This window comes from Pristiophorus japonicus, chromosome 2 (genome assembly GCF_044704955.1).
Source record: "Pristiophorus japonicus isolate sPriJap1 chromosome 2, sPriJap1.hap1, whole genome shotgun sequence".
NCBI classification, from domain to species: domain Eukaryota; kingdom Metazoa; phylum Chordata; class Chondrichthyes; family Pristiophoridae; genus Pristiophorus; species Pristiophorus japonicus.
Window position 1 is genome coordinate 54,886,424 of NC_091978.1, and position 13,201 is coordinate 54,899,624.

Sequence of the window (13,201 nt, forward strand, 5' to 3'; positions counted from 1 at the left end):
AGTTCAGGGGAAAATGGGCACGGATTTGGGAGGTGACAACACTTTCAACGGCTTTGGGGAGGAAAGGGAGGTTGGAGATGGGGAGGAAAGGGAGGTTGGAGATGGGGAGGTAGTTTGCTAGCACAGTGGGGTCAAGGTTTGTTTTGTTGAGGAGAGGGGTGATGACCCATGTAGTAGGGCTTGAATTCATGGTCCTCTGACTCAAGACCGCTGTGCGAAGGCTAGGCACCTTAAGGTTACATATTTTATTTTCCGTAACTATTCTGAGTTAATTCTCATGTTTATGCTGATTCTGTGGATGTTTTCCTCTGTTTCTAGAACTGTAACCAAGAGACATCGTATGATATTCTGGGGACGGATATCTGGGCAGTTAACACCTATGAACACGTCAGGTATGTGGTTTTCTTTCTGCTTTTAATTTTCATTCCTCTTACCCCAACTCCCACTCTTTGCTGCTTTCGGTTAATTCCTGCCCAATGGCAGACGTGCTTCAAGTTATTAGCAATGAGCAATGTTGCTTAACTTTTATTTCTCTTCCACTACTTTCACTATTCTGAGCCGTGTCCAGCTTAGCTACCAGAACAAGCATTTGCCTGCGTTCCTCTTTCGAGTTGGGAGCTGTGCGCTCAGTCTCTTGGACTGATACATGCACATGTGTCTGAGCGGGCGGGGGTGGGGGTGTGGGGGACAATATTAATATTTTCAGCCGTGGCAAGCCTTTCTGTTTAAGTGATGCTTGGGTTGGGAGAGAGGGTTACGAGTGGTAAATGCAACGGGGGTAACTGAAGTTGCTTCTGCACCTCACACATGGGGGGGGAAAAAGGTTTTAAAAAAAAAAAAATGGTTTGAGATGATCATGATTTTTATTCAACATATGGAAATTGCTGTGACTTCCTGGATTCTAATTTAAATAAAAGATTTAACCCTTGCAGCATAAGCATCTCCAGGGAGCTCGGTGCTTTCTAGGCCAGCCACTTTTAAAAATAACTTCAGCTCACAGAAATCGAGTCCCCTGATGCTGCAGAAGTAATGTGATGTGGAAGGTAACTTGAATATTGTGATATCGTATTCTCCGACTGTACAAACAATATTCTTATGGTTTGTCGACTCGTGAAACCGATTAATTGCAAAAGAGGAGAGCAAAGACAGGGCCAACAAATGTTCTTCTGTACTCAGTATTTCACTCTTGAGGAAGCACAATCGTGGCTTTTTGCTTAGTAACCCTCTCTGGATTCATTCACCTGCCCCCCCCTCACTCTTTCTCTCTCCTCCATTGCCAACACATTCTGTCCTATCCTGCTCATGTGTAACTTTTCGTGTTGGCGCTCGGCAGTCTGTGTTATTGTGGCCTTATGCCCCTTTGTACTTAACATCTGCCACTCAGCTGTGGCTCTTGCCCATCTCTGTTCATAACTTCTGTTTGCTGCTATTTTTTGTCTGTGCCAAAAATAGCAAGATTGCTAGAAGGCTCTGCCAAATAATGGTGGTGGGGGTGCGGGGGGGGGGAAACAAATGGCAGTTTTATTTTCCAGGCCTGGGGAAGTGTCTGGTGCTGTTAATTCTCTCCTTCCTGTAACTACACGTCACGTGTCTGAGGAGTCGAAACCTGAAATTCTTTGTGAAGTAGATGTGTTGGGGCAAATAACTTTGAACCTCGCAGAAAATAATGCTCGCTTGCACATGGCCGAGCTTCTAACCAGCCTCTTTCAGAATAGGACTTGGGAGCATGTCACCTATCCTTTCACCCTGGGACGCAAGGTGTAAGGAGAACTCAGTAAAAGAAAGAAGAGAAAAAATGCCTCAAAAAAGGAGGAGATTAACAAACCAAGACGGAGGTATGTGGGAAGGAGGGAGCCCATCAGGTACTTGCCTGTTCCTTTGGGAAAACAGAGTGAATAGGAGAATTTCTTGGATCTCTTCGATTTAAAGAAACCCCCTCGTGGGCCTGTTCCTCTGGAAAGCAGAGACTAGTTTAAGGACAGCCTGATACAGGCCCGTTTCCCAGTGGGTTATAATGTGTGCGGGTTTTCTCTTGCAGTGGAGCAACATGGGATCTGCAACCTGAGAAATTAGATTTCACCAACTCGTTTCATCGAAAGCATTTACAAAACGCATCCAAGTACCTCCCCCACATTGACCGAGAAGGGTAAGTATCGTTTCTCCGAATGTGAAAAGGGGGATTCTTGACATTATTTCCAGTTGGAGGAGCTTCATCTCCATAATTTTCCTCTTGGGTGTGCTCAAAAGGCACACATTGTTTTCCATGGCTGAGAAAGCTGGCAAGCAGCCTGTGGGGAGCATTCTCTTTGTTCTTGGAAACTCCCCAATGGTCCAGCTTAGATAGGAAGCTACACTGCGTGAGACATTGCACCCTACTCTTGCGCATTTTACATGTGTATATTCAGTGTGGGTGTGGCTGGCAAGGCCGGCATTTATTTCCTATCCCTAGTTGCCTTTAGAAGATGGTGGTGGGTCTTCTCTGCTGTTAGCAGTTTGACGCAACTGAGTGACTTGCTAGGCCACTTCAGGGGGCATTTCAGAATCAACCACGTCCGTTGCCCACAGAAATAATTCTTTGCCTGAGCTGCGTACTTTCACATAAGGGAGTCGGATTCAAACTTAACAGAGGCACGGATTTGTTTCTACGTTCAGCAAGGTCAAAGATTAACTACTGGGATACTTCTCAACTTTTTTGGGGGGGGGCGCGGGTATTGATATTCAGTGCTCCCTCAGATGCTAGCGCAGGCCAAATGCAGAGTCTAGCTTCCTCTACTCTGCCCCAGGAAGAGACCTCTGCTACACCAATGTGTCACGATCATTTCCCTCAGCAGCCCTCTTCTCCGAGTAAGATTGGCAGTTCAGTGGCACATTATGGGTGGCTTTGTGCTGAGGACCCACTTCCACACTGGCAGCTGTGCTCTGACTGTCTAACACACACAGGGTTTTATTTCCTGGCTCTGAGCAGGATTTGAATCAACATTCCTTGAATGACCTTGGATGAATGGACAGTGATTAATTCACTGCTCCATCCAGCCTCCTTCATTTGAGTGTATTTTGGTCCACATGCTTCCTAACCCGGCCTGCGTGCTGCTACCAGATCGCAATTCCACTAACTGTTCCCAGATCGCAGTGCTTTTGCACAGGAATATTCCCATTCCTCTTGCCCATGTCCTCTCCCTCCTACACTCCAGTTCCAGCCCCAATCCCCCTCTCCTGGGTGCAGCTCTCCATCACACCCCTCCAAAGATATCCTAGCCTGATCCTCAGCCCCTCCTTCTCTCATGACTGCCCAATACATATTGTCTTTCATCTTCCTACATACCCCAGACCTTGGGGGGGAAAAAGTAAGAGATATTGAGTACATTATGTAACAGAATATTTGAGAGTCACGCAGACTTGCAAACGAGAGAGGCGAGACCAATAATGAGTAAAGATACCACAATGAGTAAAGGGCATCAGTGCCCAGCAACGTTCCCTCTCAGCTGTGCAGCAAATCCGGAGATCCCGTCCGTGTCGGACACTCACAAGCGGGAAGAGATACCGTGCAGCAAATTTAAAGCGACTGCGCACGGGAAAAAAAATAGAGGGAACATTGGTGCCCAGAATTGTGAGCTGCTACTAGTAGGTATGGGTCATAGAGAGAAAGGATTGAAGATAAATACAGAGAGAAAATAATAAGAATTAGAATAGGGCAGAAGTAGAGAGCCAGTTGCAGATAGCGAGAGTTAATATTTTTGTCCACGGCACTGCCGCAGGAGCTCAAATATATTACAATCCATCGCAAGTTCCATGCTATAATTGGTATTAGCTCCTGACGTTATAAGATAACATCCTCCAACTCACTGAGTAATGCCATGGGGATGTTTGTGCATCTGTAAATATATTCTATTTTTTGTGTTTGGCAAACACCACAAATTGCTGCAAACATTGTATCACAACTTGTTGCAACAAAATTCGGGATTTGCTGGTCTGTTCTGAGGACAAGTATACAATATGTCCTAATTCAACAGCAACGAAAACCACGTCCTGCCATAAGCCCAGTTCAGTTTAATAAAGAGCTTTGTTTCCTTCAGCAGTCTGTGGACTTATAATACATCACCTGTTGGTCAATAAAACTAACGATGTATGATGACCCACGCAAATGTATTTCCCTTGAACACTGGAAATTTGTGTTTGGTGACTCACTCGGGTTGTTTTTTATGTGATGCCACTTCTCTTCCCTTGCCCTGAAAATGTAAATGTGTGTGTATATATGCGTGTGTTTGTATATATGTGTGTGTATACCAGCGTGTGCTCCTCCATGTCTGATTTTCCTTTACGTGCTGGACCTCGGTGATCCAATAGGCCCAGGTGTAGGAAGGGAAAAATCTGCCCCACATTCGTTAATGAGGTTTTGGATTTTTTTGTTTTTCTACACTCCAACCCACATGCACTGAAATATCCCAATGGGGAGCTGTTTATGTCGATATGATTTGGTTGCATGTCACAATTTTTTTTTAAATTACTTAAAAGTTCTTTTAGCTCCTAAAACAATGCTTTATATTTAGGGCAGTTGATGCTGAGATCGTGGTTGTCAAGGGAACAGGTTGAGCCTGCTTGGAGGGGGATGGGCAGCTGTTAAAGAAACAGTGTGGGAGAGCTCTACTACATAAGAAAATAAGTCCATATCGGGACCAATGACCTAGGTAGAAAGAGGGATGAGGTCCTGCAGGCAGAGTTTAGGGAAATAGGAGAGAGATTAAAAAGCAGGACCTCAAAGGTAGTAACCTCCGGATTACTCCCAATGCCATGAACTAGTGAGTACAGAAACAGGAGGATAGAACAGATGAATTCGTGGCTGGAGAGATGGTGCAGGCGGGAGGGCTTTAGATTCCTGAGGCATTGGGACCGCTTCTGGGGGAGGTGGTACCTGTACAAGCCGGATGGGTTGCACATCAACAGAGCCGGGACCAATATCCTCACGGGGTGGAGGGGGGGGGGCGGGAGGGGGTGGTTGCTAGTGCTGTTGGGGAGGGTTTAAACTAGCTTGGCAGGAGGATGGGAACCTGAGAATAGAGTCAGTAGGGAGGGGAGTAAAGCTGGAATTGGAAAGCAAAGATGTACAAAGTGAGTTTGAAGGACAGAGGAAACAAGCAGGAAAAAAATAAATTTAAAGGCTCTTTGTCTAAATGCACGTAGCATTTGTAACAAAATAGATGAGTTGACGGCACAAATAGATTCAAATGGGTATGATCTGATAGCCATTACAGAGACGTGGTTGCAAGGTGACAGGACTGGGAACTAAATATTCGGGGGTATTTAACAATTTGGAAGGACAGACAGAAAGGAAAAGGAGATGGAGTAGCACTGTTAATAAAGGATGGGATCAGTGCGTTAGTGAGAAATGATATTGGCTCAGAGGATCAGGATGTTGAATCAGTTTGGGTGGAGATGAGGAATAATAAAAGGAAAGAAATCACAAGTGGGAGTCAGCTATAGGCCCTCAAACAGTAGCTACACTGTTGGACGGAATCAAGAAATAATGGAGGTTTGTAATAAAGGAATGGCAATAATCATGGGCGATTTTAACCTTCATATTGATTGGACAAAGCAAATTGGTCAGGGTCGCCTTGAGGAAGAGTCCATAGAGTGTATCCGGGTTAGTTTCCTTGAACAGTATGTTGCAGAACCAACCAGGGAGCAGGCTATCTTAGATCTGGTACTGTGTAATGAGACAGGATTAATAAATGATCTCTTAGTAAAGGATCCTCTAGGAATGAGTGACCATAACATGGTTGAATTTCAAATTCAGTTGGAGGGTAAGAAAGGTGGTTCTCAAACCAGTGTCCTAATCTTAAATAAAGGAGGCTACAAAGACATGAAGGCAGAGTTGGCTAAAGTGGACTGGGAAAATAGATTAAAGTGTGGGACGGTTGATGAGCAGTGGCAGACATTTAAGGAGATATATTTCATAACTCGCAACAAAAAAATATATCCCAATGAGAAGGAAAGACTAAGAGAAGGGATAACCATCCGTGGCTAACTAAGGAAATAAGGGATGGTATCAAATTGAAAACAAGGGCATACAATAGGGCCAAGATTAGTGGGAGGCCAGAGGATTGGGAATTTTTAAAAGCCAGCAAAGAACGACTAAAAAAAAATGATCGAGAGGGAAGATAGATTATGAAAGTAAACTAGCACAAAATATAAAAACAGATAGTAAGAATTTCTCAAGGTACATAAAAAGGAAAAGAGTGGCTAAAATAAATGTTGGTACCCTAGAGGATGAGACTAGAGAATTAATAATAGAGAACAGGGAAATGGCAGAGACGTTGAACAAATATTTTGTATCGGTCTTCACGGTAGAAGACACTAAAAACATCCCAATAGTGGATAATCAAGGGGCTATAGGGAGGGAGGAACTTAATACAATCACGATCACTAAAGAAGTAGTATTTCGTAAAATAATGGGACTAAAGGTGGACAAGTCCCCTGGACTAGATGGCTAGGGTCTTAAAAGAAGTGGCTGCAGAGATAGTGGATGCATTCATTGTAATCTACCAAAATTCCTTGGATTCTGGGGCGATCCTAGCGGATTGGAAAACCGCAAATGTAACGCCCCTATTTTAAAAAAGGAGGCAGACAAAAAGCAGGAAACTATAGACCAGTTAGCCTAACATCTGTCATTGGGAAAATGCTAGAGCCCATTATTAAGGAAGCAATAGTGGGACATTTGGAGAAGCATGATTCAATCAAGCAGAGTCAGCATGGTTTTATGAAAGGGAAATCATGTTTGACAAATTTGCTGGATTTCTTTGAGGATGTAACGAGCAGGGTGGATAAGGGGGAACCAGTGGATGTGGTGTTTTTGGATTTCCAGAAGGCATTTCAGAAGGTGCCACATAAAAGGTTATTGCACAAGATAAAAGTTCACGTGGTTGGAGCTATTATATTAGCATGGATAGAGGATTGGCTAACTAACAGAAAACAGAGAGTCGGGATAACTGGGTCATTTTCCGGTTGGCAAACAGTGACTAGTGGGGTGCCGCAGGGATCGGTGCTGGGGCCTCAACTATTAACAATCTATATTAATTACTTGGATGAAGGGACCGAGTGTAATGTAGCCAAGTTTACTGATGATACAAAGATGGGTGTGAAAGCAAATTGTGAGGAGGACACAAAAAATCTGCAAAGGGATATAGACAGGCTAAGTGAGTGGGCAAAAAATTGCCAGATGGAGTATAATGTAACAAAATATGAGGTTATCCAGTTTGGCAGAAAAAATGGAACAGCAAATTACAATTTAAATGGAGAAAAATTTCAAAGTATTGTAGCACAGAGGGACCTGTGGGTCCTTGTGCATGAAACACACAAAGTTAGTCTGCAGGTACAGCAAGTAATCGGGAAGGAAAATGGAATGTTGGCCTTTATTGCAAGAGGGATAGAGTATAAAAGCAGAGCAGTCCTGCTATAACTGCACAGGGTATTAGTGAGGCCACACCTAGAGTACTGTGTACAGTTTTGGTCTCTGTATTTAAGGAAGGCTATACTTGCATTGGAGGCTGTTCAGAGAAGGTTCACAAGGTTGAGTCCAAAGAATAGGTGGTTGACTTATGAAGATAGGTTGGGCCTATACTCATTGGAGTTCAGAAGAATGATCTTATTGAAACATATAAGATAATGAGGGGGCTCGACAAGGTGGATGCAGAGAGGATATTTCCATTCATAGGGGAAACTAAAACTAGGGGACATAGTCTCAGAATAAGGGGCCACCCATTTAAAACTGAGATGAGGCGACATTTCTTCTGAGGGTTTTAAATCTGTGGAATTCTCTGCTCCAGAGAGCTGTGGAGGATGGGTCATTGAATATATTTAAGGTGGAGATAGACAGATTTTTGAGCAATAAGGGAGTAAAGGGAGTAAAGGGTTATGGGGAGCGGGCAGGGAGGTGGAGCTGAGTCCATGATCAGATCAGCCATCATATTAAATGGCGGAGCAGGCTCGAGGGGCCAAATGGCCTACTCCTGCCCCTATTTCTTATGTTCTTAGAAGAACATTATTAAATGAGTGTCCCTCTGGTGTTCCCAGTTTATGTGCCTTCTGTGGCCCATTTGGCAGGACAAAACCTGTTCCAAGGCTTCTGCAGGGAGCTGGGAGTCACGCGGGAGGGGTAAGGGACAACTGAAGTTTCCACTTCGTGGGGCATCATGTTGGTCCCCTGATCACAGTGCAGCACAGGGAACTGAGCAGGTTGGGGAAATTCTACAGCGCATGGAGTGGGTGGAGAAATTCAATTTCAAAACTCGAGAGGATTGGAAAGATAAATAAAAATATTCTGAAACCATGCAAATGGTATTTTTGATGGGAGGAAGGTGCATTCTGTGGACAGGCTTATTTACTGTCAATGTTTGAGGGGGCGGTTGTGGGCACCGTTGGGCACAAGCTGCGTACTGAGTCCTACTCGTCAGAAATGCTCTGCCTTCGTCTTGCAACAGCAGCCTTTGCTTTGTACCTGAAAGGATTGAAAAGGCCCTGGCCTAATGCTGCTGCTCCTGTTGTTATTTGTGTAGGACGGTGAAGGGGAAGTTTGAAGAGGATGGAAACATTACCTTGAATGACCTGGACAAAGTGCTTCCTGTGCGGCAGGTAAGGCCTAAACCCCACGCTGCAAACCTCTTGGCATTCGCCACATTGGGTGTCAAGTCAGGCCTTCGTGCTTCGAGCGGCAAAGTTATATGGAATACTGGGTGGGTGGGGTTGTAGAACAAGGCAACAATTCTTCCCCCCCCCCCCCCCCCCCACACCCCCACCCCTCCAAAGTTGTAAATAGTTCTGATGGTTTATAGTTCACTGGGGCTCACTGTCCCTTCAATTCTAGGGCGTGGGTTTGAATGTTGAGATAACCAGGCTGAAAATCATTCTGCAGCTTTTGAGAGGGAAGGTACCATTCATAGAATCATAGAAATTTACAGCACGGAAGGAGGCCATTTCGGCCCATTGTGTCCGTGCCGGCCGACAAAGAGCTATCCAGCCTAATCCCACTTTCCAATTCTTGGTCCGTAGCCCTGTAGGTTACGGCACTTTAAGTATCTTTCAAATGTGGTGCAGGTTTCTGCCTCTACCACCCTTTCAGGCAGTGAGTTCCAAACCCCCACCTCCCTCTGGGTGAAGAAATTTCCCCTCATATCTCCTCTAAACCTCCTCCCAATTATTTTAAATCTATGCCCCCTGGTTGTTGACTCCTCTGCCACAGGAAACAGGTCCTTCCTATCCACTCTATCCAGGCCCCTCATAATTTTATGGCGTTATGCATCTGGTTTGAGTCCTCATAAAATGGCCCGCCTAAGGCTTCAGGAGGAATCCTAAGCACTGCAGTTACTTTTCAGCAATGTTGTGCAATGATGACGTGTTGGGGAGCTTTTGGCTTTATGGCCTGGTCTGCCATCTAGTGATCCTGTCTGGCATTACAGCCCATTGAGAGCAGTACTTTCTGTACTGGCTTTTATTAATTTTAGCATTTGTAGCAGAGTAAAATTTGACTAAATTCTTATTTATATGAAAAGAAATTAAAAGAGAACTGAAATTTAGAATATTCAGAAGGAGGATTTTATAAAATTGATCGTACAGTTGAACATATGGTGAAGTGTTCAGATATCTGCGGACAGATGATAAATTGCATCAGGAACTTCTGTTCTTGCCCAAAGGAGAGTGGACTCATTTGTTGGTAATCTACTCGAGTCTATAATGTGGGATAAAATTACTTGGCACTTGGAAGAACACAAATTAACCAGGGCCAGTCAGCACAGATCTCTAAAAGGCAGGGCGTGCTTGACCAGCTTTATAGAATTCTTTGGAGAAATACCAGAGAGGATAGATAAGAAAAATATATGGATTTTCAAAAATCATTTGCTAAGGTACCACAAGAGATTTACAGCCAAGAAAATGGCACATCGAACTAAAGGGAATGTGCCACATGGATAGCGAGATTGTTGGAGGGCTGAAAGAAAAGTTAGAAATGTCTTTAAATGGAAAAATGTGGTGAGTGGGCTTTTAATGGATTAGAACAGGAGAGGGAACTTGGTTTGGAGTTGCAAGTCATTAAAGGTGACCATGCAAATAGACAGGTCCAGGCTATTCAAGATGCAGTCAGTGGCAAGCTCGCCCTTTGCTACACTTACAGCTGTCCACAGACCTTTCTGGGCTTTTGAGTGGCTGTTATCAAATGTCTGATTCAGCACAGCACCCTCTACAGGGAATCTGTGGCGTGTGTGAACAAGGAAAGCAACAGCGTGGCTCTTCGACCAATCAGATTAAAGAATCTTCACTGAGCCACGCAGAGTCTAAACCAGGAAGTATAATTTAAAAGACTTAATTCAATGTAAAATCATGTACAGAATGCAAAATAAAGTGAGGGAAAGAAAGATGGGATTATGAGAGAGAGGAGACAGAAAGAAAGAAAAAGTTTGAAAAACTTGTTTTAATTTTTTTATACCTTGAACAATAATTAAATTCTGAAAATATGACTCTACACTTGTAAAATATAATTTTCAGTACCGGAGGGGTTGTTTGGCAGTAATTAAGACTGCCGTTAAAAATTTACTTATACCTGAATGCACCAGCCCTATTTAGTGGGTAAGTACAGCAACTTCACGCCCTTGCATGGATTTCGATGCCGAGTCTCTTGACAAGGTACCGGTGTAGCACAGGAGCAGGGTAACTCGAGCAGCAACTTCCTGATTTCCTTGTTTAACTGCGCGTGTGCGAACTCTAAGTTGCTGTCCGATTTACTCCATAATAACGGTGAGCACCGTTAGCCTCGCTGTTATTCTTGATGCAAAATCCAGGTCAGAGTGTGGAGCTTTGGGTATCCCATTATAAAGATATTAAAGCAATGGAGAAGTTTCCGTGTAAATTCACTAGGCTGTTACCAGAGATGAGGAGGGGTACAGTTGTGAAACGAAACTGGAGAAGTTGTGTCTTTTTCAATAGAAAAGAAAGTAGTGACCAAGTGGAGGTCTTCAAAATTATAAATACTGATTGTTTCAATTGGTTAAGATGGGGATGAGACAGCACAAATTTTAGATAATCACAAAGAAGTGAAGCAGAGATTAGGAAAAATTCTTTATGCAGAAGCTGGTTAGAATGTAACACTAGCTGCCATCGAACCATTGTTGAAGCAGAATCCATAAACTCTTAAGAGGGAATTGGATAATTGCTGGAATATTAACTAATATGGAGAGTGAGCAAGAGGAGAGGATTAAACTAGGCGACTCAAATAGAGAATGTTTCTGTCTGCAGTGTAGTGCTTATGCTGTAAGTAACCACTTGCTGCTCAATTAAGGACATGTGGCGGTGAATACCATGCACCTTTTGTAATTGTAAACCCAACTGCAGTCAGCAGCTGGCTGCTTAATCCAAGAGCACCTTCCACTGTATTTACTGAACTTGGTTTTCACCACTTCTCCCTGAAAGCATTAAACTAGCCCGTTTAGTTCCATTTATGCTGATTCACATTCCTATGCAACTACTTGTTTCAGAGGCTAACCTGCACCTGGGCCTCATATATTTTCTCTTTCTCCACGGCTGAATTTCTTCCCCAGTTGCACAGATGTGAGCTGGGGGGGTCACATTTTCCATGTATGTGTGATCTTTCTGAGCCCTAGATTTTCTTTTGCTACTCTTGGAATCATAGAATGATACAGCACAGGAGGAGTCAATTCCCAATTAGTCCCAGTTCCTGCTCCTTCCCCATTGCCCTGTATTTTTTTTCCTTCGCATATTTGTCCAATTTTCTTTTGAATGTTATTATTGAATCTGCTTCCACCGCCCTTTCAGGCTTTACATTCCTGATCACAACAAATCGCTGTGTAAAATGTCCTCATGTTGCCTCTGGTTCTTTTGCCACCTTCAATCTGTGTCCTCTGGTTACTGACCCTTCACTCTGTGTCCTCTGGTTACTGACCCTTCAATCTGTGTCCTCTGGTTACTGACCCTTCACTCTGTGTCCTCTGGTTACTGACCCTTCACTCTGTGTCCTCTGGTTACTGACCCTTCACTCTGTGTCCTCTGGTTACTGACCCTTCAATCTGTGTCCTCTGGTTACTGACCCTTCACTCTGTGTCCTCTGGTTACTGACCCTTCACTCTGTGTCCTCTGGTTACTGACCCTTCACTCTGTAATCTCTGGTTACTGACCCTTCACTCTGTGTCCTCTGGTTACTGACCCTTCACTCTGTAATCTCTGGTTACTGACCCTTCACTCTGTGTCCTCTGGTTACTGACCCTTCACTCTGTAATCTCTGGTTACTGACCCTTCACTCTGTGTCCTTTGGTTGTTGACCCTTCCTTCACTCTGTAATCTCTGGTTGTTGACCCTTCACTCTGTAATCTCTGGTTGTTGACCCTTCACTCTGTAATCTCTGGTTACTGACCCTTCTGTCACTGGCAACAGTTTCTTATTTACTCTATCAAAACCATTCCTGATTTTGAATACCTCCATCAAATCATCTATTCACCTTCTCTGCTCTAAGGAGAACAACCTCAGCTTCTCCAGCCTCTCCACATAACTGAAGTCATGTTTTATTCTTTTCCCCATTGCGCTGCATTCCTGCAACATTTAAATGTAGGTTTTTGTACTCCACTTTTCAAATTCGGGACAGTCGCACGTGTGCAATCTAGCTCAACCTCCAGTACCTGCCATGTATGCTGTACATGTCAAACAAAATGCATGGAAGGTCCAGGAGGAGAGACCGAGAGGCTATTGCTACAACGTTACACTTGGATAATGTGAAACTTCACAACAAACCAACACAAGAGGCGACGAAGGAGGGAAAAGATCAAAGTGAAGTAACAAAGAGTGGGACAAGCAGCAGTAATGACCACAGACCTGTGCAATATGAAGAAGATGGTCACAAAATTTGTTTTACTTTTATTTTGTAAGCGATACTAGCGGAGCTCAGCTCGTGTTACAAAAGTGTTGATAGCACCAACCTGTATGATTTAAGTGGGTGGGGTATAGACTGGTGCAGTAGGGGAGCAGAAGAGAGGGTGCTTTACCCTGTAGCTGGATAAAGCTATGCTCTACCTCCCCTGGATGCTGATATTGGGTGCATGAAGTGGGAAACGTTCCATTCCTCAATGCTAACATCCACACCTTAATGAGCACAAAAAGAAAGTCTGATTCAAGACTGAGATTATCCGAGAGTTTTTTTCCAACACTGTAC

The 13,201-nt window shown here is 43.9% G+C and overlaps 1 protein-coding gene across 4 annotated transcripts in view; it reads left to right on the plus strand.

Moving 5' to 3' along the window:
• ctif (CBP80/20-dependent translation initiation factor) overlaps window positions 1–13,201 on the plus strand; it is a 300,050-nt gene that overhangs the window by 147,231 nt on the left and 139,618 nt on the right. For 3 of the 4 annotated variants that reach the window (XM_070867474.1, XM_070867477.1, XM_070867475.1), the window contains 3 exons: window positions 319–392; window positions 2,039–2,146; window positions 8,550–8,625. In XM_070867474.1, the coding sequence (XP_070723575.1) occupies window positions 319–392; window positions 2,039–2,146; window positions 8,550–8,625 (258 nt within the window). The remainder of the gene's footprint in view (window positions 1–318; window positions 393–2,038; window positions 2,147–8,549; window positions 8,626–13,201) is intronic. The other variant, XM_070867476.1, reaches the window with a different exon arrangement.